The sequence below is a fragment of the Lepus europaeus genome, chromosome 3 (genome assembly GCF_033115175.1).
Source record: "Lepus europaeus isolate LE1 chromosome 3, mLepTim1.pri, whole genome shotgun sequence".
Taxonomy (NCBI): Eukaryota; Metazoa; Chordata; class Mammalia; order Lagomorpha; family Leporidae; genus Lepus; species Lepus europaeus.
Genome location: NC_084829.1, coordinates 129,174,668 through 129,202,277, shown reverse-complemented (window position 1 = coordinate 129,202,277; position 27,610 = coordinate 129,174,668). Strand labels below are relative to the sequence as shown.

The 27,610-nt window shown below is 39.2% G+C and overlaps 1 protein-coding gene across 1 annotated transcript in view; it reads right to left on the bottom strand.

Annotated features, from left to right (window-relative positions):
• The window catches only part of LAMA2 (laminin subunit alpha 2), a 698,138-nt gene that overhangs the window by 200,430 nt on the left and 470,098 nt on the right, over positions 1-27,610 (bottom strand). The window contains exons 29-30 of the mRNA XM_062187263.1: positions 24,512-24,646; positions 7,260-7,384 (exon numbers count right to left, since the gene is read on the bottom strand). Coding sequence (XP_062043247.1) covers positions 7,260-7,384; positions 24,512-24,646 — 260 coding nt within the window. The remainder of the gene's footprint in view (positions 1-7,259; positions 7,385-24,511; positions 24,647-27,610) is intronic.

Below are 27,610 nucleotides of genomic sequence, written 5' to 3'. Positions count from 1 at the left end.
CAGGATTTTTGATCTTCCAACTCTAGGAAAGAAAGATTTGACAACTAAACTACATTAACACGTAGCTTTGGATTGTTAACAAACGTTTGGCAAATGTAAGTAATGTTGTATCACTACTGGATAAAACTTCATATTGCTCTGGAAACTGAGGATCAGAGCGTTTTAAAATGGTAACCCTGAAAACACCATTTTTTCTTTTGCTGACCTGCTAAATAAATAAATTGACACTGGAAAGAAGCAAAATGCATGGGCTGGGGCCACAACTCCTTTGGGAGTCTACTTTAAGGTTTTCCAGTGCATCAAATCAATAGTATATGATGAGTGATAAACTATAACCTTTTCCAAATAAGGAAACAAACTGATCTAATAGTCACACACTCATTATCCAACCAATTTACGTTTTGCCTTCCCCAAAATAGACCCACACATGCATAATTGACACATTCTTTCAAGTTTTTAAGCTCTTTAGTTCAAAGCTTGCTGCTGAGTACATCTGCTCCCACACATGGACACACAACTCACATACATATATAGGCACCAGAAACAGATTTGAGACATTTGAAGTATAACTGAAGACAGCCTGCATGATGAAGTTGCATCCTTCTACAGTAAAATAATAAAGTGGCAAGAAATGTAGTACTAAATAATAAATATTGAAAAGTATCTGAAAGTACTGCAGGGGCATGTACTTGGAGAGTTGATGGACACTTTTTAAAGTAATGATACTGCAGTTGATTATATTTTTTTCCTTAAGCTTCATGAAAGGGTTTCTGATGTAGGAAGAAAACGTCACATTGTGCTTAAGTTAGAGTGAATTTGTTCGGCTCACCCAACTCCTTTCTCTGCTCTCATTCTTGGCAAGTCTATAGTCCATCTTTCTCTTTGTTGCTCTTGGTGAGCATTTATTTTTTACATTTCCCAGTGGTACCTAATTCTTTTTTTAAAGTTTTATTTATTTGAAAGGCAGAGTTACATAGAGAGAGGGAGACACACAGAGAGAGATATCTTCCATCTGCTGGTTCACTCCCCACATGGCTGCAACAACAAAGGCTGGGCTAGAAGGAATCAGTAATTTCTTCCACTTCTTGAGCCATCTTCCTCTGCTTTCTCAGGCCTTTAGTAGAGAACTGGATTGGAAATGGAGCAGCAGGGACTCAAACTAGTGCCTTATGGGATGCTGGCATGACTGGTGGCGGCTATACCTGCTATGCCATAATGCTGGCATCTGTGGTGTCTAGTTCTAAACTCTCCTCAACAGAAGTTTTGAAATTACATTCTGTTCTCTGGGCCATACCCCAGAGGTACTAGAGATCAACTTGCTTCCTGCAGATAAGTTTCTAGTTTTAGTTCCTATTTGTGGATTGTTACTACTCAGTTTCCTGTGCCGTACTGATGTCATGTCATGATCTCGAGGTACTGCACAGTTGTTTTCAGATTTCTCCTCTTCTCACCTCTTCTTCAAATGACCTAACTCAATCTTAAGGAGTTTCAGAGTTCTGTTTAGTCTAATAGATCTAAAACTGCATTCCCCCTCCAGACATACACCTGATTTTTCTTTAAAACTTTCCCTATCTCTGTGAACATCTCTATGCTCCCATTTGCTTAATCAAAAGCCATGGAGTCAGCTCTGTCTTCTATTTTTCTCTCCCACTCCATGTATACAAGGATACTACAAAAAAGTTCATGGAAAATATGAATTCTCTTTTAATTCCATTTTCATAAACTTTTTGAAGCACCCTCATATTCTGTTTGCAAATACCACCGGGGGATCCATTGGTAACATCGCTGCATTATCCTAGACCAAGCCACCTTTTGGAAGACTGCTAGTTTTCAGGGCATTTAGGTACCCATTGGAGCTTTGCTGACTTCATTTTGTGCCATCCTCTCCCTCACTCACTCTGCTTTGGCAACCCTGGTCTTTTTTACTGTGCCAAGCATGAACTAAGCATGGACTGGTCTCTAGGCCAGTGCACCTGCTGCTCCTCTACTGGGCTGTTCTGCCTGCAGACATTGACATATTTACTCCATGGCTGTTCTGCCTGCAGACATTGACATATTTACTCCATACTTCATCCAAGTCTTTGCACAAGGTTCATCTGTTTGACGAGACCAATGGCCACCCTACAGGTAACTAAAATGACACTCTAGTCACCCTAAATGCCCCAAGGATACTTTGCCTTTTCCTGGAAGTACTTCTCACTACCCAATATTACATGATACATCTATTTGTTTATTGTTCTTACACATGGAAAATGCAAGCTCTGGGAAAGGAGGGAAGGTGGATTGTTTTGCTCACTTATATATTCCAAGCATGCAGAACCATTGCTGGTATTGAGTTGGGCACTCATGAAATATTTGTTCAATAAAGGAATAAATAAAATGCTCTCTCTACCTTCCAGGAATTTATGATTCTGTGTGAGAGACAGATATGTACAAAAATAAGACTTGATACTTATTTTTATATCTTATTCAGCATGTTGTGAAGGAATATACAATTTCTTTTTTTATTGTTCATAAAGTTTTTTTATTTATTTGAAAGTCAGAGTTACAGAGAGGTAGAGACAGAGACAGAATCTTCCATTTGCTTGTTCACTCCCCAAATTGGCCACAATAGCCAGGGCTGGGCCATACCTAAGCTTCATCGAGATCTCCCACATTGGTGGCAGGATTCCAAATGCTTGGGCCATCTTCTACTGCTTTTCTCAAGCCATTAGCAGGGAGCTGGATCAAAAGTGTAGCAACCAGGACATGAATTAGGACCCACATGGGGTGCTAGAGAGGGAGGTAGTGGCTTAACCAGCTATGCCACAACATTGCTTTTAGTAAGAGTTCAATTATTGAAGGGAGGTTTGATTGAAATAAAGGTATGAGATCGAATGTGTTAGTAGTATACAAAAAGTACAAAAGACATGCTGTGCTATGGAAAGATTTTGCAGTGGAGGTGGAATCTGAACTGGGCCTTTAAAAATAGACTAGATTGGGGCTGGTGCTGTGACGTGACAGGTTAAGCCATCGCCTGCAATGCCAGCATCCCATATTGGCATTGGTTTGAGCCCCAGCTTCTCTTCTTTTGATCTAGCTCCCTAATAATGGCCTGAGAAAGCAGTGGAAAATGGCCCAAGGGCTTGAGCTCCTGCACCCATGTGGGAGACCCAGAGGAAGCTCCTGGCTTCAGCTTGGCCCAGCCCCAGCTGTTGTGGCCATTTGGGGGAGTGCACTAGTGGATGGAAGATTTCTCTCTCTTAATCTTTCCCTCTCTGTAACTCTGCCTTTCAAATAAATAAAACAAATCTTTAAAAAAATGGATTGGCTTTCACAAGGATTGTCTTGGGAATAGCAAGAGTGAAGCCTGCTGAGCACATGTGGAAAAGAGCAAGCAACTCCAGTTTTGGTATCATGCAGAGGGCAATACAGGGCACCAAGCCTAGGAAGGAGTGAGATGGCAGAGGGCTCCTTGTGTTCCTCTAAGCACCTCTCCCTGGGAGGAGGACTAATGCCCCTGTAGCTGTGTGAATGGTGCTGCTCTGTTACAACCCTGAAAACCTGACCATATTTGTTTTGCTACTCAATAATGAAGATGTGAGCTGCTGCTGTGGCAATGAGTTAGAGTCCCTCACATCTTCCTTCCTCCTGATCTCTCCCGGATGGCACAGACTGGAGTCACTAAAAGGAGTTCTCTCAGCTTCCTCAACTTGTATCTCAGAACCCATTCTTACTTCCCTGGAAGAAGTTTCTCTTTGTTGCCCCGACTGGCTTCTGTGCTTCCCATTTTAACTCCTCTCTTCTCATCGTACTCAGGCCTCGGCTTCATTAATGAGCCCAGTATGCTGCCTAACCTAGGTGGCCAAATTACTGGGCTATGGAAATAACTGAGTGGGTTTTGACTAAATTTCTTTAGAAAAATATGAGATTAATAAAATGAAGAAATGGTATAGGATATAGTACGTATATTTTCATATCTATACATACAAGTTTTTGTGTACTGATGTAAGAAAAGTATTTCTTGGGGCTGGCGCTGTGGCGTAGCAGGTGAAGCCAATGCCTGTGGAGCCAGCATTCCATATGGGCACCATTCGAGACCCAGCTGCTCCACTTCCAATCCAGCTCTCTTTTATGGCCTGGGAAAGCAGTGGAGGATGGCCCAAGTCCGTGGGCCCCTGAACTGGTGTGGGAAACCCGGAAGAGGCTCCTGGCTTGTGGCTTCAGATTGGCGTAGTTCCAGCTGTTGCTGCCAAATGGGGAGTGAACCAGCAGATGGAAGATTTTTCTCTCTATATGTACCTCTCCTTCTCTCTCTCTGTAACTCTAACTTTCAAATAAATAAATCTTTAAAAAGAAGTATTTCTTAAGGCGGTACAATCAGAAAATTTGAAAGCTGCTGAACCAGTCCCTTACTTTTGATATTTTGATCATTTGTATAAGATATACTTAAACTAAAAAAAGCATATAAAACAAAAATAATAGTTTTAGGGGTTAGCACTGTGGTGCGATGGGTTAACACCCTGGCCTGAAGCGCCAGCATCCCATATGGGCGCCAGTTCTAGTCTCGGCTGCTCCTCTTCCCATCCAGCTCTCTGTTTTGGCATGGGAAAACAGTAAAGGATGGCCCAAGCCCTTGGGCCCCTGCATCCACGTGGGACACTGGGAGGAAGCTCCAAACTCCTGGCTTCGGATCAGCACAGCTCCAGTTGTTGCGGCCAATTGGGGAGTGAACCAGCGGATGGAAGACCTCTCTCTCTCTGCCTCTCCTCTCTCTGCGTAACTCTTTCAAATAAATAAACAAATCTTTTAAAAAAATTTTATTGATCTTGTTAACCAATCAAGGTAGTTTTCTTTTATTCTGGAAATTTTGTGGAACTGTGACTCAAACCTTTGTAACTTGGCTTCTACTTCCTCTATTGCTTGTCAAATTTCATCAGTGACCCTCCTGGTCAATGGCTACCATATTGGTCAGACTGCCCTTGAGAGAACAGTGGCTGGTACCTGTTCACAGCTGTTCCTCTCTCTCCCTTGGAATCGGGGACCAGGCTGCCTGAGTTCCTGAGTGCTCTTTTCTCTTTTGCTTTCTTCACATGAGGAATGCTGTCTTCTTTTCCTGTGCTCCCTTTGGGTAACATGTGCCTGGGAAATCTTACCCAATTTTAATTCATTAGCCTAGCTCTTCCCTCCCTTGCTCCTTCAATTCTATTACTTCCATTTCCTGAAGCTATTTGCATATATCTGTTCCATCAATTCGGACCTATTTGAAGCATAGTTTGTCTTTATTCTATAGCAGCTCACTCCTGGTTTCTCTGTTGCAGTGAATGGCACCACCATTTTGGAGGGCAAGCTGGCTAAAAATTTCAATCTCCAACTCCTGCCTAGACTCTGACCCCTCACATCTAATTATCAGTGCTGTACAACTGTGCTCAGCAATGTTCTCACATTCCTCTCCTTGTCTCCATTCTCGTTACTATTACCCACCTTTGGCTTCTAATTATCTCTTGCCTAGGCTAGTTTGATGGCCTTTTAATTGGTCTCTTTGCTTTTCTTCTTTGCGTGTTTCAATTTACTACACTCAATTCTATCATGATAGCCTTTTTGAAGAGTGGCTTTGATCATATTAACCTTTTTTTTTTAAAATAAAAACTGGAAATGTTTCATTATTACAAAGAAAATTAAGAAGCAGTTTCCTAGACAGGTATCCCAGGATTTCTACAACATGGCCTCTATTCTCCCATTCATTTTCATCTTCAGTTCAGAATTTCTATCTGAATTCCATGTTCCAAACTCTATTACTAACATGCCTGAGTTCTGTGTTTCCTAAGCCTTTGGTCATGTGATTTCCAACTATCTTTACCAGTCAAAATCCTTCAATTCCCTGCTTGAGATCTATTAGACGTACCACCCCCTAATACTACTTCTAATATATTCTTGAAGTTCAAAATTAAGTGTCATATATTGTGCCTTTGAACTCTTTATATTTTAGTTGACTTAAGACTCATGCTTTGTAGTGAACTTCTCCAAGAAGTGGCATGCTTCTCTTGTATACCTATTGTAGTTTTTGTTATATTGTACCCAATAAGCAATGATCCACAATTATTGATATTTTTTCTAACTTAAGTGGCTTACATTTTAATTAGCAAGTAATATCCTTTTGTTTAAGTCTAGGCATCATGCAGATATTAGGGAAAATAAGATGAAAATAACATTATTTTCTACATATCTACTGTTGGTGCTTGAATAACAATAATAATAATATCCAACTCACCAAAAAATTCACATTTTATATCCTATAAAAGGTTTGTGACTACAGATAAAAAAAAGAGGCACTTTCAGAGGAGAGTCATTCAATCTACACAAAAAATATTTTGAGAATGTATACAAAGCCAGAGATGAAGTAGAAAAATAAGTAGGCACAGGTGGACAGATCACTGTCTGAACTGCTCCATGCCTCTTGTATAATCAAAATAAGGTGTCCAGAATCTTAATTCTGAACAAACTGTCATACATTCTTTTCAAAGGCTAATTCTTTGAGAAAAACTACTCTACCAGGAAGAGATTGAAGCCCATAAATCACTTAACAGAAAGTGTAGGTAGTCTTAGCACAGAGGTAAATGAAAACACCTAGGCATTTTCATCAATATATAAAGCAGTACAGAATGTTCAGATGGCACTGAAATAAGTTATTCCAGCTTTTGTTTCCCCTTTTGGCTATGTTTCCATGGTACCAAGCTCAGACCATCTTTCCAGAAAGGGGGCTGTGATTCTGGGAAATACTGACTCTTTCTGGAGCATAACAACCAGTTACCCTGCTTTAATTTTACTAGTTTTCAATTGTCTTCTCGATAATTATTTCCCAGTCTTGAGCTAAACACATGAAATGAATGGTAACAGCCACAAAAGTGATATAATATGCACCCAAACAATCCTTCATAGCTGAATTTATGGTAAAGCTGTATGAAAACATTAGACCTGCATATATATAACTTGCGTATACTTGTATATATATCATTCATTTTATAAACATCTTATGTAAATAGTGGTATTTACATTTTAATTAGCAAGTATTACTTACTGGGGACAGGATTTTAAAGGAAAAATGAACCACAGAGTATTATACATTGAATTTTGTCATGTTTTTATATTACTATAAAAAACATTGTCTTAAATTGAGATTTTTGTCTACATGGGTGAAAAAATGGCCCAATCTTAGACAGCCCATGTGCTAGACAGATGGCGTTACTGATTGGGAAATATGGGTTATTTTTCAATCTTACTTGTTGCTGGAAGAAATCAGAGGGCAGGCACATTGCTGACAGTCATTTGGCAATCCCCTGACAATTCCATAGTATCCGAGAGCACAGCGCTCACAGAAATCACCAGCAGTGTGATGCTGACAGTTCTGTAAAGGAGAGGGGAGAAAAGGTTTGCTTTTAATTTAGTGAGGGATTTTATGTCATTTATCATACAGTTCCCCACAGTTAGCGAGGAGACACACACACACACACACTCACACTTAATCAGTGACAGAGTGCTTGGCTTTTAATATAAATAATTTTAGAGAAGCTGCTTCAGTTCAGATACTAATCTCATGCTGTTGAAGCTATAATGACAAGTTTCTATTCTCTTTTCCCTGCACAGATCTCGGCGTAAATTTTGCCTTTACTTTTAGGGAACAGACTTGGACAATCTTTAAATTTTGTATCACCTGTCCATTTATATGTTGCTTCATCTCAGGTTTTAGCTTTATGAGGTGCTAGAAAAAAAAATGCAGAAAATCTCAGAACCTTATGTGTGCTCACAGGTGGGACGTTTGAAGCCAAACTAAGGTGGAAAGCAAAAAATGTCTAAAGTGGCAATAGGAGCTGAAATATAAGTCAAGAATGTTACTCACAAATTTCTTGCCAAATCTTGGTGGTTCTTAGTAAGTATAGAAGACACGTACAAAAGTAGCCATCTAAAGTGAGTATCTTCCTTTTTACACTTGCATAATGAGAGCCATTAGGGTGATGTGCCTTAAGACATTTTTATAAGGATATAGTAACAGCTTTAGAACAGTATATAGTTTTGAAATTAAAATTTCCATGAAGTAGAAGCATATTTAACACAAAGCAACCATTTATGAATTGACTTAGGAAGAGCTCCACGCAAGGCACTGAAATAGGCACTGAGACAATCAAGTTAGAGATAAAGTGAAATACTTACTCTCTAGGAAGATATTTCTTCTTTGAGCAACAAGAAAACAAAGAAAAACTCGACAAATAATAAACATGGCAGCAACAACACAATATCAAATATTCTTTAGTGGAAGTGTGGCACTTGATTTTGGGAGTTGAGAAAAAGAAATACCAGAGTTCTTTCAAAAGTTCATGGAGGGGCTGGCACTGTGGCATAATGGGTAAAGCTGCTACCTGAAGTGCTAGCATCCCATATGGGTGCCAGTTCGAGACCCGGCTGCTCCACTTCCGACCCAGCTCTCTGCTATGGACTGGGAAAGCAGTAGAAGATGGCCTAAGTCCTTAGGTCTCTGCACCCATGTGGGAGACCCGGAAGAAGCTCCTGGCTTCAGATCAGCGCAGCTCCGGCCAATGCGGCCATCTGGAGTGTGAATCAGAGGATAGAAGATCGATCTCTCTCTCCCTCTCTCTCCTTCTGCCTCTCTCTCTGCCTCTCTCTCTCTGCCTCTCCTTCTCTCTGTTTAACTTCTTCAAGTAAATAAATAAATCTTTAAAAAAAGTTCATGGAAAAAGACAATAAGTTATTTTGATATAAAGATATTTTGAAATCCATGCACAGTTTTTTTTTTTAAATAATACTTGTTTTTCCATAAACTTTTTGGAGATCTAATTATACAAGGAATTAGAAGTGAATTTTAGCTTCATTTTTTAAGATTGTGGGTGGTAAAAATAACAATTTACTTCTTATAAACAACATCAAAGAACATTTGGAAACACACAGCCAGTAACAAAATAGATGTACATTGAAGTGATCTGATGAACTTGACCTGAGTCAAACAGCTGTCTACAGGGTCTGTATTGAACTAGGAGGACAACCCATATTCTGGACTCTGTTTCACTCAATCTATCAAAAAAGAAGGTGTTTAGTTTTCATGTCTTCTACTGGGCCAACAATATTTAGTATGGGATATGCCATCTTTCACTACACATGGTAACTGAAGTGAAATCCACCACAGATATTACCATTGTTGAGGAATTTTACAATATTAGAACTTCTGGTTATTTGTGAGCATTTTGTTGTTCTCTGCCATGAAAGCACAACACTGCCACCATGAATTTTAGACCACTAGCTTTTCATTTTTCCAGTGATATATTAACACATTGTGAGTCACTTGGAGATGGATATTGTGACTATGCAAAACGGATCTCATTTTCTAATATGACAGGGCACAGATCTCAAATCTTCCAATGTTCCGCTTCTCTCCCAGCAGATAGAGCAAAGAAAGCCCTCATCTGGTATTCTCTATTTCCTACCAAACAAGGTACTTTTTTTGCCTGGTTTATCTTTCATCTCTGTGACACATATTTCTGGGAAGTGATGTTTTGTCCTTTGTTTATAGCGACGTTCCTAGTAAGCCGGTTTCCCCATCTCCTGCCTCCCCATTTCTCTCCTTCCATTGACTCTCCATTCTCTCCTTCTTGATTGTTTATTCCAATTCATATTTGAAGTTAGCCAAGCCTTTCCTATCTTAAGAATACCTGTGGGTTCTCAAGTGCCTTGACAACCTCTACATTTGCTAAGCTTTTGAAAAGCATTGTTCACATTTCTGGTTTCTACTTCTTTACCCCCCATGCATTCTTTAAACAGGCTTCTGATTTTTCCACTGAAGCTTAATTTCAGGCTCACCCATAAGATCTTTGTTGCTAACTCAAAATTTACTGACAATAATCAGTTCTCATTATAGGTTAATTTTCTGTAGCAGTTGATATTTCTGTTCACTCTTTATTTACAATGTTCTCTTAATACTGTTCCTCTATGGTTACTTTTTTTTTTTTTCTTGATGAATTCTAAATTCTCTTTCTCCTGAGCAAGATTAATGTCCTTTATTCTAACATTGGCTCTCATTTCTTTCTTTGTCACTGTTTTTTTTTTTTTATTTTATTTTATTTATTTATTTATTTTTTTTTATTTTTGACAGGCAGAGTGGACAGTGAGAGAGAGAGAGACAGAGAGAAAGGTCTTCCTTTGCCGTTGGTTCACCCTCTAATGGCCGCCGCGGTAGCGCGCTGCGGCCGGCGCACCGCGCTGTTCCGATGGCAGGAGCCAGGTGCTTATCCTGGTCTCCCATGGGGTGCAGAGCCCAAGCACTTGGGCCATCCTCCACTGCACTCCCTGGCCACAGCAGAGAGCTGGCCTGGAAGAGGGGCAACCGGGACAGGATCGGTGCCCCGACCGGGACTAGAACCCGGTGTGCCGGCGCCGCAAGGCGGAGGATTAGCCTGTTGAGCCACGGCGCCGGCCTTCATTTCTTTCTTTGGCCCTATACATTACACTGGGTGATTTTGTCTAATATTATGAGCTCATTATTAGGGTGCTAAAAATTCTTTATATATTCAACCTGTACATTGTTAATGAGTTCTAGACTTGGATTTCTAGTTGCTTCTTGGATAGACCTTATGACATGATGCAAAGGCACCTTGAATTTTAGGTGCCGAAAATAAAGCTCATCTCTCTTTCAACCTGATAATAATGTGATATTTCCCATTTCATTTGAGGTCACTGTAATTCACTCAACTGCCCAGATCAGCAATCTAAAGGCCTCTCTTATCTCATGTACCTATTTAATCACTTGGTCCATGGTTCTATAACTCCATGCATATTTAAAAAAATTTTTTTCAGTATAAAAGAGATTTATTGGGGGGAAGTCAGTGAGGATGAGAGAAAAGAGGAGGTAGAAAGAACCTTCAGACTGATGTGTGGGTCTGGTCCCCATGAAAGGGAGTGGAAAGGGAGCTCAGGCTGGGAAGCGGCTCAGGCCGTGTTTCCTGTGGTTCCAGCATCCTGACCAGGCTGATGGGGAGTCCTGGAGCCACTTTTGCCTGCTGGGGAGCCACACATAAGATTTATTTTTATTTCTTTCAAATGCAGAATGATGAGTGTTGGGGGGTGGCTGAGGGGAAGACAGAAACAGAAAGTGATATTTAATCCCCTGGTTCATTCCTCAAATGGCTGCAACAGCCATGGCTTGGCCAGACTGATGCCAGGAGCCTAGATCTTTATCCAGCTCTCCCACATGAGTGGCAAGGGCCCAATACTTGGAATGTCTTCTGCTGCTTTCCCAGGCATATTAGCAGGGAGCTGGTTCAGAAGCTGAACAGCACCTGACGCTCAGATAAGGGTGCTGCTGTTATAGGCAGTGGCTTAACCTGCTGCACCACAATGCCAGGCCCACCTTATTGTTTTCTTGTTGGTATTATTTTTATCTGACAACTGTCATCTTTTATATGAACTATTAGAATATTTTGTTAGCTAAAGATTTCAGAATTTCTCCTCAGTCCTTTTTCCACACTGTAGTCAGAGAGATCAACCTAAAGAACCTATCAAATCATTCCCTTTTGTTGCTTGAAAACGTACATTAGACTTCTATTGCCACAGAGATAAGTCACAAACGTCCCTGTGTGGCAAGAAAGACTGGCTTTATCTGGCTCCGTTGACCTCTCCAGCTTCAAGCACATGAAACCACTGTTCCACCTATTGGAACTTCTTAAATCATGCGGATTTTCTCTCTCACTTCTGTAACTTTTCATTTGCAAATCCATTATTCTGGAATGTTTTTCCTCCTTTTACCTGGCTACCACCTATTCATTTCAGCTCATATTTTAAATCTCACTTTTTTCAGTAAACTTTCCCTGATGCCTTAAGTCTGATTTAAATGCTTCTTCTGTCTCAACACAGTGAATGAACCATAGTAGGTGCTTGATGACTACTTTGAAGGACTGGCTAAATGAACACACGTTCCAGACAGTTAAAGAAAGCGGTCAGACTTTCTAAAGTGAAAAAGACTACATTTCAATTCTAGTTACAAAAGAAAACTGATTAAGGGGCAAAATGATTGGTCATGTTTTGGTAGCACACATCTCTCCTATTCAACTATGCAAATGAACGCACCATACTTTATCAATAAAAGAGCCATTTCATATTTGAGATAAAATAATTGTCTATGAATACCGGTCTCAAGTCATTCAGCAATGTGCCAAATGATGAATAAATATTAACTGGGGAATGTTTTAAAAGCATATTTTATAGTCACAGAAATGAATGTATGCCCAAAAAATTACATGCGATCTTTAACAATAATTTTCTTCACTTTGCTTTTGTGATAAAATCAGTGTATAATGAATATTTTGTTTAATATAAATGTAACATTAATAACTGAGGCAAAATACCCAGATAATGATGATTATGACAAAAATATAGAGATACAAGTATATGTTTTTGTTTCTTTGATATCTGCAACTTTATACAGTTTTTTCCCTGAGCAAGCAAATATTTTCAGCTTCTCTGGACAGTCAATCTTTCACAGGGCTGCTGACACACTCAACTCGGCTAAGTGAACCAAATGTCCTGGTTAGGTCCACAAACACAACACATAAATCATGATGCTATTTTTGAAACTCGAAACTCGTTAACATAGCCCTTTCATATGACTTTCTTGTCTGCTTTGAAATAATGTACATATTTTCTCTTCTATAGAAACTAGCCTTTATGAAATATTTCATATTTTAGAAGCATGAGAACTTTGTATTTTCAAGTGTAGTTATCTTTCCAATTCAGTAAAATATGAGGTTTGTAATTTTTTGCATATTATAAAACTGATGGTATATTTCTTCTACTTAATTCAAATGAATACAATATTATTATTATAGTATCTAAGACCTAAGAAGTTATTTAATATTACTTTCTTCCTTTACAGGGATGCCTGAATACTTTCAGTGAGATGTTACGTGCAGTAATTCTTAGAAGGCAGTCCTTTTCATCTTTCATAATTGTAAGTTATGAAGTTTTTCTTTATGCCGAATGAAAAATGTTTCACTTTAATTTTCAATCACTGATCCACATTCTGCCCTCTGAAGCTATGTAGGTTAAGTCTAATTGCCATTTCCCAGGGAAGATCCTCAAATCTCTAATAATACTCTCATTTTCTATACCTTCTTATTTTCAGGCCAAACGTTAAACAATCTTAGCTACTCTGAGTTTGTTTTAACACATAATATAGGGGCTGGCACCGTGGCTGTAGTAGGTTAAGCCTCTGCCTGTGGCGCCAGCAACTCAGATGGCCACGGTTAGAGTCCTGGCTGCTCTACTTCGCATCCAGATCCCTGCTAATGCGCCTGAGAAGAGGGCCCAAGAACTCCACGTGGGAGACCCAGAAGAAGCTCCCGGCTCCTGCAGTCAGTTCGGCTCAGTTCGGCTCAGTTCCAGCTGCTGTGGCCATTTGTGGAGTGAACCAGCAGATTGAAGACCTCTCTCTCTCTCCTTCTCTCTGTAACTCTGCCTCACAAGTAAATAAATAAAATCCTTTTTTAAAAAGACATAATCAGACTTAATTTAAAAACAGTATAGTTTCTGGTTGTGATTTATAAATAAATTCAAGGTACTTCATTGCTTAATTTAGACCTTGTACAAATAGCAAAGTCCTAAATTGACACCTGGCAGATCTGCAATCAAGTTAGGAACTACTGTTTCATACGAATTGCTATGTTTCATTTTTTCTCTTCCTTTCCTTCAACACCAGAAAGAAGTTCATAGAGAGAAGGTACAAATCTTTGCATTCTCACCCCAATCATAAGGCCTATACACTGAAAATAATTATTGACAAATATGGGATATACACACAATGGAAAACTATTCAGCTATCAAATAAATGAAACCTTGTGTTTTGCAGCAACACTGATGGAATTGGAGATCATTATGTAAAGCAAAATAAAACAGACACAGAAAATCAATATTACATGCTCTCACTCCTACGTGGAAGCTAACAAAATGATCTCACAGAAGTGGAGAATAGAGAAGCAGTGACCAGATGCTAGAAAGGATGAGGTAAGGGATGATAAGGAGATGTTGGATAACAAATACAAAAACACAGGCAGAAGGTGGGATAAGTTGTTTGCTTTATGACACAATAGAGTAACCATAGTTTACACAATGTATACAAGCTCAAAGTAACTATAGGAGAGGAGTTCTAAGGCTCCCAACACAAAGAAATGTGAATTATTCTGATTTATCATTGCATGTTGTGTACATGCATCAGAACACTTCTGTATCCCACAAATATTTACACCAATTACAGGTCAACTAAACATTTGAAAAATTACACACGAAATACATGAAGAAATGAGTCTACTAAAATTAAAAAAATATTTCTATTAATTTCATCTTATTAAGTGTGGTTTTATTTCCATCTGTCAACATTTTCTTTCTTCAATCCAACATACCAGACAATACTTCCAGATTTATGTCATCTGAATGTCTGATAGATCTCATTCAAATCAATGATTAATAATTTGAATACAGTGGGGCCAAACATAAAGTCTGTGTCTCGTCACTGGAGACATCTCTGAGCTTACACTAGGCCATATATTTTGGCAATATAGATTCCCATCAACCCTTGAGCTGGTTAACAGCTGGTTCATATTTGTTTGTAGATATATCAGGAAACTTTCCATGACATGCATATTTATACAAAACAGCATATGAATAATAGATATGACTCTTAGTGTTTTATGACTTGAGCAAGTGATTTAACTTCCCTCCTATCAGTTCATCAGCAATAAACAATGAAATGATCCTATCTATACATGTATCTGTATGAGCAGATTAGAAAATGTATGCACAATGTTCCCATTACACACAAAGTTGGATACATGGGGGCTGTTGTTTTTGCTGTATTTGACATAGGAAGCATCACATTCTCTGAAATTTGATTCTGTGCTAGGATTAAGAAAACTAGAGTCTCGGTTTTATGGATACATGGACCCTGGCAATTAGCTTCATATGTATTATTTTGAATGAATATATTTTGATGCCTAATGAGTAATATTTATTTTGTCCACAGTTAGCAGGTACTGAGTGAAGAACAAATTAGTCTCACTGGAGATCAAAATCAGTTTTCTACATTTCACTTTCCCTTATAAAACCTGGAAATTCATTTCACTGCTTTCTGTCTTGTGATAACCTCCCAACCTCCCTCCCTCCCTCCTTCCCTCCCTCCCTCCCTCCTCTCTCTCTCTCTCTCTCTCTCTCTCTTTCTTTCTTTCTGACAGGCAGAGTGGACAGTGAGAGAAAGAGAGACAAAGAGAAAGGTCTTCCTTTGCCGTTGGTTCACCCTACAATGGCCGCCACGGCTGGCGCGCTGCGGCTGGTACACTGCGCTGATCTGAAGCTAGGAGCCAGGTGCTTCTTCTGGTCTCCCATGGGGTGCAGGGCCCAAGGACTTGGGCCATCTTCCACTGCACTCCCTGGCCATAGCAGAGAGCTGGCCTGGAAGAGAGGCAACTGGGACTAGAACCCGGTGTGCCGGCACCGCAAGGCGGAGGATTAGCCCGTTGAGCTGCAGCGCCGGCCTGTCTTGTGATAAATTTGATGCTCTCATGATTTCTCAGAAACTTTTCATACAAAGCCCTTTAACATTGTGCAGATTCTATCACTACTCTAGGGCATAACTCACCTGGGCCTTCAGAACTGAACTCATTCAATCAGCCAGGAGTACATTTCTTCTCTCACACACTATGGAGGCAGCATTTTGCAGTGTATTTGAAAACTGATTCTGATAATTTTTGTCCAAGACGCTATAAGTTACCTAAATTTTCTTAGCATTAATATTCAAAGGTAATTATTCATTTCAAGATGCCAAAAGGCCCACTTTGGAAAGGCTGCCTGATTAAAGAATGCTTATAAAATACCTTAAACACACTAGACTTTAAAAAGAGAGAGGAAGACAGACAGAACTCGTAAAAGTGCCCTCCCATCCACTGATTCATTCCCCAAATGCCCACAACAGTCAAAACTGGACCAGACAGAAATTCAAGTACCCAGAGCCCAAACAGATGACAAGGCCCCAACTATCTAAGCCATCACCTGCTACCTCCCAGAGTATGCACTTTCAGGAAGCTGGAATCAGGAGTGGAGCTCAGCAATGGACCTAGGCACTGTGATTATGGGATATGGGTATTCCAAGGGATAGCTCGCCACCTTGCCAATACCTGTCTCAAACACTGTAGATTCCATTTACAAATCTATTTACTAAAGATAAGGTTAATTGCTTAACCACAAATAATGATGTTGTTTCATGTAACAGAACTGATTAATGATAGAAATTTATTTTTTCTTTTTAAAGAATTATGATAAAGTAAAAAATATATATTTTTTGACAGGCAGAGTGGACAGAGAGAGAGACAGAGAGAAAGGTCTTCCTTTTTCCATTGGTTCACCCCACAATGGCTGCTGCGGCCGGCACACTGTGCTGATCCAAAGCCAGGAGCCAGGTGTTTCTCCTGGTCTCCCATGGGGTGCAGGGCCCGAGGACTTGGGCCATCCTCCACTGCACTCCCGGGCCACAGCAGAGAGCTGGCCTGGAAGAGGGGCAACCGGGACAGAATCCGGTGCCCCAACTGGGACTAGAACCCGGGGTGCCAGCACTGCAGGCGGAGGATTAGCCTATTGAGCCGTGGTGCCGGCCGAAAAATATTATTCTCATAAGCCGTTTGATCTCTAAAAGCTATTTTATTTAAAATTAATTAATTAATTTATTTGAGAGGCAGAAAGGTACAATAGAGCAAGAAAGTGCACTTCCATTCACTGATTCACTCTAAAAATACCCCTAGAGGCCTTGGGGCTATGGCCACAGCTGGGAACCAAAGATTCAACTGGAGTCTTCCAATTGGGTGGCAGGAACTCAATTACATGAGCCATTAAGTAAATTCTAAGTAATAAAATCCAGGTAATAATGTCTCCCACAGTCTGCATTAGCAGGAAGCTGCAATCAGGAATGGAGTCAGATGAATGAATGCCCTCATTATTGGGACTGGATCTGGACATCTTGTCTTTTAACCACTAGGCCAAATGCCCACCTCTTACAAGGTGGTTTGAGCTAGCTGAGGCTTCAATATTCCCATGTAAAAAATAGGAGAAATAATATTGACCACAGTGATGATTAAATGTGGATCTCTCTCTCTCTTTCCCTCCATCTGTCTATGCATTCAGTCATGTGATTGTGTGGGTATTTACACGCATACTAACTAGTGTTGGGTTCTTAGTTCTTTCCTTCCTCTTGGTTGAGGTTCAATATCATGTAGATTTTACTCTTCCATTTTGGAAAAGAATTTTCTCAATGAGTCACTGAGCTATTAGTAAAACTACGGCTATGTGTAGAATTTACTATTGAATAGCTCAAAGTGACGCTCTCTTGAAAGTGTCATTAGGCATCATATGGAGCATTAATTATAAAGTGGTATGCATTTTCTGGAAATAGTTGGCTATAAACTCTGATAAAGTTATGTTTCCTCTCAAGTCCATATTTTTAGAGAAAGACATAAGGAAAAAGAGGTAACCGAATGCCCTCATGACTGGCATTGGTGCTCTTACAAAAGAGACTCCAGAGAATAGGTAGAACCACCTACTATGTGAAGAAACCAAAGGAAGGCATCATTTAAGAACAGGAGCTGGGCCCTCTTCAGACACCAAATCTGGTAGGACCTTGATTTTGGACATTCTAACCTACGGACTGTGAGAAATACGTTTCTGTTGTCTATAAGCTCCCCAGTTTAGGGTATTTTTTGTTATGGAAGACCAAACAGATTAAGAAGGTAAGAAAATTTAGAAAAGTGTTATATATAAAAGTGGATTTTTTTCTTTGTATATTTTTTTTATTATCAGCTGATGGGTTCTTAAACTCCACATGGTAGATTACATGTATTGTAATGACTATCATTATGATCATCATTGTCACTAATGTCGTGGAGTTTACCATGGAAGTTCACATTCTAGGCCTCTTATGGAGTATTTGAATCCCTACAAAAACTCTATGAGCAGTTACCATTATTATGTTCATTTTATTCTGAAATACATTACTATTTGTTCATTTTATCAAGGAGGAAATGAGGATGCCAGGGAGGTTAAAGAAACTAGCTCACATAGCCAGAAAGGGGTGCATCCAGGATTTGAATCAAAGTGGTTGAACTATGCAGCCCACGCTTGCCACCATAGCAAAATAGAGGGCCCTGCACTAGATAATGATGCTAAACTGGAATCCATTTTATTCAGAGAACAGGAATCAGTATGCTTCCATTTCCTCAGTCACAACACAAAATAGCCACCTCCTCTTGGCCTCAGGGGCCTGTTTCAAAGACAAACAAAGTTGAGTAAATTCAAAAGGTGTAAGCCCCCGAAGGAAAATATAAAAATTCAGAGCATAACAATCTGCACTGGCTATGTATGTTTGATGGAAGCATTTATTTACTTTTTTCTTTGTCCAGGGATTTCTCAGAAAACAGACTTGAATTTAGGATTCTGAAGACACAGAAATAGCTGTAATAGACAACTGGTGAAAAAGAGGACCATGTAAAAGTAGTAACTTTTATCATAATAAAAGCACAATTAATTGTATCCTTTATGAATACTTCTAAATTAATCCTGTGAAACAAACATAATCCTACTAAAAATGTCATTGCAGAATGCATAAGGAAGAAACATGTATTTAGTTCTCACTGAAGAACACTTAAATTAGGCCCCTCCCCCTAAATTATCTATTGAATTTTACAGTCAAGCAGATGGAGAAAGAACTTGAGAATTCAAGGATGGTTGGTATTAGCTATTCATTTAGTCAATACATCTCCATTTTTCAAAATATTTATTTATTTACATGAAAGGTAGTTGCAGAGAGACAGAGAAGGAGGCAAAGATATCTTCCATCCATGTGTTCACTCCCGAAATGGCTACCAACAGCCAGAGCTGAGCCACACTGAAACCAGGAGCCAGGCGCTCCATCTGGGTATTTCATGAGGGTGTAGCACCCAAGCACTTGGCTGATCTGCTGCTTTTCCAGGTAAATTAGCATAAAGCTGGCTCAGAATTGGAGCAGGTGGGATTTGGACCAGTGTCCATGTGGGATGCCAGTCACATGCAGTAGCTTAATCTACTGTGCCACAATGCTGGCCCCAGTTAAAATATATCACTGCTTAAAGTAAAAGAAAAAAACTATACATGTTCTTTCTTAAAGGTTTCTTCACCTATATTCTATCCTTCACAAATAATTATTCAATAAATTTCAGTATCTTATCCTGACTGAACCATGCCAGCATAGTAGCCAGCATCCGGGCACAGGAGGTTAAGACATTGCCTGTGATGCTGGAATTCCATCTGAGCATAGGTTATTCCACTTCTGACCTAGCTCCCTGCTAGTGCTCCTGGGAAAGCAGCAGAGGACTGCCCAAATGCTTGGGCCTCTGCCACCCATGTAGATGACCCAGATAGAGTTCCAGATTCTTGGCTTCAGCCTGGTCTAGATCAGGCCATTGTGGTCATTTGGAGAGTAAAGCAGCAGATGGAAGTTCTCTCTGTCTCTTTCTCTCTTTCTAGCTCTGCTTTCAAAATAAATAAATAAATTTAAGGAAAAATAAATAATCCTGGAATACCAAGACTTTTTTTTTTTTACATGATAAGCAATATTTTTCTTTTTTTTTATTTGACAGGTAGAATTATAGACAGTGAGAGAGAGAGAGAGACAGAGAAAAAGGTCTTCCTTCCGTTGGTTCACTCCCCAAATGGCCGCTACAGCCAGCGCTGCACCGATCTGAAGCTGGGAGCCAGGTGTTTCTCCCTGGTCTCCCAAACAGGTGCAGGGGCCCAAGTACTTGGGCCATCCTCCACCGCCCTCCAAGGCCACAGCAGAGAGCTGGACTGGAAGGGAAGCAACTGGGACTAGAACCGGCACCCATATGGTGCCGTGGAGGATTAACCAAGTAAGCTATGGCGCTGGCCCAATATTTTTCTTAAATGAGCCATTAATATTGTACATTAGAGCAAAGACTTGAGATATTTATTTTCAAATCAGGAATAAAGTAGTAAATTGATTACCCTTATATTTAACCTGCATTGCAAGAGTGAATCGATGCAAAAATATGAAACTATTATAACAGGTATAACTTCTGGCAAGGAAAAATAATTGTAATGATTTGCCAATAAAATTATGAAATAACAAAAATTGAAAAATTCAGATCTAAAATAAAAGTAGTTGGACATGAAATATGTGTGAGAAATATATTCAGTTAATACTCACCAGTAATAATCAGTTAATTTACTACATTGCATCAAAAATGTACATCTACCATTGAAATGGAAACATCAGATATATAAATCATTTTAATATGATAATGCATATTCTAGATAATTATGTGAAAACAATCTACACTAAGACAAAGTGTTTGAATAAAAAATATATTTCTAGGTTGAGGAGGATAATTGAATAATGAAAATGTAATACAACTTCTTTACAATTAGGTTAAAGGTAATTGCAATCAAAATTTTAGTGACTTTTTTTGGCAAAAGGATTGAAATAGTAAATAAAAATGTCAGTTGAGGAACCAGCACTATGTCATAGCAGGTAAAGCCGCTGCCTGCAGCACTGGCCATCCCATATAGGTGCAGGTTCAATTCCTGGCTGCTTCATTTCCTATCCAGCTCCCTGCTAATATACCTGGGAAAGCAGCAGAAGATGGCACAAGTACTTAGGGCCCTGCACCCAAGGGAGAGAGCTGGAAGAAGTTCCTAGTTTCTGGCTTCGGGTCTGCCCATCTCTGTCCATTGTTGCCATTTGAGGAGTGAACCAGTGGATAGGAGATCTCTCTCTCTCCTTCTCTAACTCTGTTTTTCAAATAAATAAATCTTTAAAAAAATGTCAGTTGAAAGAATCTATAAGAGTATCTAGTTAAGAAAGTAAAACAAAAGAATAATAAAGAATGCTGCTTTACCAGATATGGTAACATCTTACAAAATGGAAGTAGGCAGAACACTGTAACAGTAACTAAAAGATATGCAGAACAGTAATCTCCCTAGGCTCTAGTCATGAGTTGCCAGGGCTATGGAAGCCTTTGGAGTTCGCCAACTTCAATCTTATTCCAATAGGGTCATAGTCAAAGTGGAAGTTCTCTCCTCCCTTCAGAGAAAGGTACCTCCTTCTTTGATGGCCCCGTTCTTTCCACTGGGATCTCACTCACAGAGATCTTTCATTTAGGTCTTCTTCTTTTTTTTTCTTTTCCATGGTATCTTGGCTTTCTATGCCTACAATACTCTCATGGGCTCTTCAGCCAGATCCGAATGCCTTAAGGGCTGATTCTGAGGCCAGAGTGTTGTTTAGGACATCTGCCATTCTATGAGTCTGCTGTGTATCCAGCTTCCCATGTTGGATCCTTCTCTCCCTTTTTGATTCTATCAGTTAGTATTAGCAGACACTTGTTTTCTTTGTGTGATCCCTTTGACACTGTTATTTAATGCTATAACTAGTACTCCAACAGTATTTTTTTCACTTTGTGTTGCTATATGGGGGCAAACTGTTGAAATCTTTACCTAATATATACTAAACTGATCTTCTGTATATAAAGAGAATTGAAAATGAATCTTGATGTGAATGGAAGGGGAGAGGGAGCGGGAAAGGGGAGGGTTGCGGGTGGGAGGGAAGTTATGGGAGGGGGGAAGCCATTGTAACCTATAAGCTGTACTTTGGAAATTTATATTCATTAAATAAAAGTTTAATAAATGAAAAAGAAAGATATGCAGAACAGATGATCCTTGGATAGATCTTAAAATGTAGAAAATATTTGTATATATTACACATACCATGATATATCAAGGAGAAAATGAAATATTTATCAATATTCTTTATAGTAATGCATATTTGAATAAAGGTTATCTCTATATACCACAGTAAATTCCAGAAAAATTAAAGACTTTAATCTAAAATTAAATTATAAAAATAATGGCAAATACTATAGATCTCAGCAAAGGTTATGAAAGCCACCTGCGTGGGTGAGAACTTCATGAGGATGAGTCGCTTAGAGAAGGAAATCTATCCAAGGATTGAGTCCCAGGAACACTACTATATGGATTTCCAGCTGATTTCCAACGGATGAGGGGGAAGAGGAGATGCCCTTGAATTTGAAAATCTCCACTGTCAAGGACTGGGAAGCAAGCTGAATTAAAGTTTTCAAGAATGGCATCACAGTGGCAATGCTGCTAATACATCAAGCCAGATGGACACTGGCCAGTAAACATTAGCCACTGGTTCAAGCATAATGATGATGATGATGAAAGCCTCATTTGAGTAGTCCAGGAGAGAATGAGACCAAGAGAAACAATAGTGAGGGTATAGATGACTTTTCACTGATAGAGAAGAATGAAGTGGTAGCTAGAAGTCAAGTTGCATCACGAGAGGTCACTTTTGTCTTCAAGATTGATGAAGAAACAAAGAGTAATTATATAGAAGGAGGAGAAATTAGCTGGAGTGATGTCCTTGAGTGGAAGACATGGGAAGGATCTAGACCACAAGTGGAAGACTTGGTCTTTTCTAGAAATAAGCACAGATTACCAAAGTAATAGAAAAGAGAATAATTGGGCACAGATGTAGAAAGATGGTGCAAGCAGCAGTGAAAATTCTTGTTACCTCTCTTCTCATTGCCTTTAATTTTTCATTGAAATAAGAAGCAACATCACCTACTGAGATAGGAATGGGTGGGACGAGAAGGTTAGGCTTGAGGAGTGAAGGAAGGCATGAAACAGTTATTAAGCACCATGGAAGAGGAAATGGACTGGCATAAAGGTCATGACTGAGAGCAGCACAGGGGTCCACTGAGACATGGTGGTCAGAAACTTAAGGTGAAACTAGACAGCATTACTGTTTACCTATAGCCATATTCAGAAGAGAAGGTTCAAGTGTGGAGCTAAGAGTAGGATGCAACAGGTGTCGAAGTTAGCAGAGCAAAAATAAATAATGGAGCACAAAGAGATGTGTGTGCCACAAAGCAGTGATACTAAGGAAGGGTCATGTTTAGTAAGCTGGTTAATAAAGTGAGGGCAGGGAAGAGATAAGAACAGTAAGAAGGTGTGAGCATCCATGGCAAATTTGAAAATACTGAAGTTGAACTATTGAGACATGCACTAAAGAGAACCGAGATGGTAGTCAACAAATAGGGTTCTTAAAATGGAGACTATAGAGGCAGAAAAAAAAAAACCCGATAGGTAAGAATACAGAGGAGTTCATTTTATGGCCCGAGAATTATGATAGAAGTGCCAGAGAGAAAGGCAATGATGCAGAGTACAAACCTTTAAGGAGTGATTGGTGGATGAGAGTTGGTAGGTGATGTTAGCAAGGTGTCCTAAGCAGTTAGATGGAGCCATGACATTGAAAACTAGGTGGTACAGTGGAGGGAAAAAGGAGGATGTGAAACTTGGCAGCAAGGGGCAGGGACATCTACCCTAACTTCCTTCTCAGGAAAAGAGAGTGGGATTGCCATGCAAGAGAGTCCCCAGAGCAGCAGTGTTAGAAACAGATGAAGACCCTGAAGGGAAAGGAAGCTGACGTAGGCTATGGCTGATGTTTGGCCATGAGTCCCAGCCAGTTCAATGGAAGGGTTCTAGAAGGTGAGGAGAGATGGCAGATGGGGTTACAAACATGCCCAGAGCCGTGTGAGGATTACCATCTGGGTGACAAGCGATGGCATGGGGAACCTGAATTTCTCCTGGTGATTGAAATGAAAATGGAAGAAAGCATGAAGCGTCCTGAATGTTCCAAGACATGGTGGCAGGAGAGGGTACAGAAGCTAGCAAGAACAGGGATAAGTGCAGCCTCAATTCTACAGGGAAATGAGTCAATTAGCCTCAGTTCTATGGGAAATGAATGAATTATGGGACATCAAACCAAAGGTTGTAAAGATTTTACAGAATATCTAACAACATAGTATGTTCATGACAAGTATTAAATGTAAAAGGCAGAATGTAAAACTACACATGTGGAGTTAGAAAAATCTTATTTGTATAGGAGTACTTTAAAGAGTTCATGAAAAATAGAATTAAAAGATAATGCATATTTTCCACTAACTTTTTCAAGTACTTTGTACATGCATAAAATTATGAGAATACACTATATTGAATTTTGAATGACTTTAAATTTTTTGCTTAATACTTTTCTATAACTTGCAATTTTCTTATCAAAAGCTTATTTTTGTTTCTAACCAAGAAAAAAAAATCATTGCATGTCATTTTAAAAACAATTTTATTCTCTGATGCTTTTCCAGTATACTCTTAATATTCCATTGACACAAGCAGCGGACTTTCTAGCAATCATTTTGTCATTACCTTTTAAAATGTAGGACATGGTGTTTGTCTCCCACCTCCATGTTTTTCTTCACACACACACACACACACACACAATTATGTTCCCTGCAGGCTAGCTGGCCTCTGCATGCTGAGCATTGTAGAGAAATGAGCACAGGGACCTAGTTCACAAGGCTCAGGTGCCTACCTGGCATATGGAGGTTTCTGGGTCACACAGACTGCTATGTCCGTTACACTGACATGGAACACAGGTGCCCAGGGTTGGACCAGGGGTGCGGCCACCTGGTTGAGAGCGCAGTCGATAAAATCCTGGCAAGCATGTCTGAAAGAAAAGGAAGCCAATTAGGACAGTCAGGTTGGATATCTAGCTTTAGCAACACCAGTTTTTCAGTTTTTGAAATGACAGAATTCTTCACCTCACCTGCATTCAGGGCAACATCACTTACCTACACAAGCGCTAGTTTGATACCCAATGTGTATTTCTGCCTGGTCCCTGAGGTGAGCAGGCAGCAGCATCTATGTAATAGACCTTAGCCGGGGAATGCTTTCATTTGCACATGTAGCTCTTCTCCTGAAAAAGCTTTCAATAACCTTTTTCTTTTCTTTTTTTTTCCTGAGAAAGAGGTTTGTTTTTGAATAATACTGTCAGATGGACTAGTGAGAGAATTACATGACAACCTTGACGTGTCCTTGACAACCTAAAATATGCTTCTACTGTGCTTGATGGATATATAGCAAATGTCCAATGAAACTCAGCAAAAAGATTAAAAGATAAAAAATGTGTCATGGATCTATCACATATATGTAAATATAATGTAGACTATAAGTGTAAGAAATTCAAAATAATAAAAGCTGTCCATGTTTTGGGACTACTAGGCCATCAATAAAGTTTATCTTTCCTGATTTTTAAAAATTTTTCATTTTGCAATAAATGTCTGTAGACCAAGCAAAAACTGCTGGTGAAGCTGACATATGCAAAAATCCAGACCTTCGTCTTCATTTAAATTTTTATGTAAATGTATCAGAAAAACATCTGGTTTTCTTGAAGGAAGGCCATGGCTTCCTTCAAGGGGGTGAGAACAGGCTTGTGTTCCAGCTCAGCCCTCTTGCTAGGCAAAGCTGCCACATTTATCAGATATTGTGTGATTTATGAGCAAGAGATAGAGTCAGTTTCTCAGATCCCACTGAAGATTATTAGAGGAACAGTTTTACAACCTTGGCTAAGGAGGATTTTTTTTTTTTTTCCACTTAAAAATTTGCTCCAATACATTCAAGCTGCATGGGAGCATTGGCTGAGTGAGACACCTGCTGGTTAAAGAGTAGGGATCTCAGGGATGTGTCAAATCCATAGTCACTGGAGTTTCTGCCCATAGTCTTGCCACACGTTTACAAGCTTAGAAGATAATCAAAGTCCTCCAAAATAAAAGTAAACTTTTTGAGATGGGAAACAAAATCTTGCTCCCGCTTTTGAAGAAAAGTGATTTACTGACTAAGCAGGAAGAAAATACTGGATTAGGAACTTCTCAGAGCTTCCACACCCTTTCAGTTCTAGCCCAGGAGGTGCAGAGCTTAACAAGGAGGTTCCTTAGAAGAGACTAAGTATTCTCTTTGTTTATTTTGATCTGAATGATGCCAAAACAGCTCAATTAAGCACTTAATTAAGAGCTTCTCTGTTTTTATTAGAGCCCATAAGAAATTCTAATAAGATTTAATAACATCCTAGCTTTGAGCAAGCTGAGAAAAACAAAACAAGAATAGCATTCAAAATATTTAGAATTTCATTTATTTTATGGTGGACACAATCATGTATTTTAACCAGGTTCATTTCAATTATTTAAAATGAAGTTTCATTTTTTGCCATTTTTTCTGGATTAGATCTGAAAGTTATGGCTGCAGAATTCATTTAAGTATAACTGGAGAAATAGTGCAAGGTGTATTTAAAAGTGGCTTTCCGTGTGGGTTGTTCCAATTTGTTAGCATGCTGACTGTTGGATAAAATGTTATTTTATTCATAAATTTGCTTGGTGGTATGTGTGTGACTTTGTGTGTGTGTGTAAAAATCCCACAAATTGAGAGAAAGTTCCTAGCTCCTTCCTATTTCTCAAATGAAAGTTCAAAACAAGTCCTAGAACAAAGTTAAGGAACAGTACTCTTCATTGAAGAATCACATGAAGCTCAGTTATAGACTGAAATGTGCACTAAGTTGAAGTTTACTGTAAGGCACAAGTAATATTTTCTATTACTTTCCTGGAAAGAATAAAGAAAGGAAAAGAAGAGACAGAAAGAAGGAGAAGCACCTACTAGTGGGAATTTATGGCCTGAGCTTCAAGTTGAATTCTGGGTAAGATCTTCTAGAACGTTTCCTTGCCAATCTCAGGCAAATGTGGAGTGCTTTTAAACACAGTGACGCTTAGCTTCACCCTAGAGATTCCAATTTAATTGGTGGAGAGTGGGGCCAGGGTTTGTTTTAAATCCAGGGAGGATTTACTAAGCAGTCAGGGATGAGAATCACTGGCACAACCCTCCTTCTCTGCATGGATGCTTCTAAAAGGGCACTACAGCATGAATGAATTGAAAAATTTTGATTTTACAAGGGAGTTTTATCTGAGATAAAGGCAAGTTACTTACTGTCTTTGAGACACACAGTTTTCTCATTCCATAAATGGACAGATGCTTTAACTCAGCTGACTTCTAAATTTTCTTTCAGTTCTAACATTTCAGATGCATTTTATTTCCTGATGGATTAAGTTTCTGAAAGTTGGCAAAGACTCTTCCCCAATGCAAAGATTAGAAACTCAAAACATGTTTCCTTAAACAGTAGGATCTATTCATTCCTCTTGGAGCCCTCCTTTTTCTGGGTCCTCTACTTATTCTTCCTATCTTTTCTAATTTTTTGAGCTGTTCAGTATCAGATGTTTCTCCTTTCAGTGGGCTACAAGAGCAAAATTTTTGAGAATATTCAAGCCTGAATTGAGAACAGAAAAGTTACTTTTTTTAGTCCCAGATAAAACTCCTTCTGGAACACAATAGAGAATTAAAAGAAAAACAAATATACACTTGCCTGAGCTCATCTTAATCCCTTTTTATCTGTCACTCAAACTTTTCCAAAGTTCTCTTCACAAGTGCTGAAATTATTCATAGCTAAATTTTCCCCTGCTCTCCTTCCATCTTTCATTTATTGTCATAGTATAGGATATCATCAAAAAGGGAGAATCACATCCACACAAAAATGCTTTCAGAGAGAATGGAATGAAACAAAGATAATAGAAAGCCAACATGTCCAGAT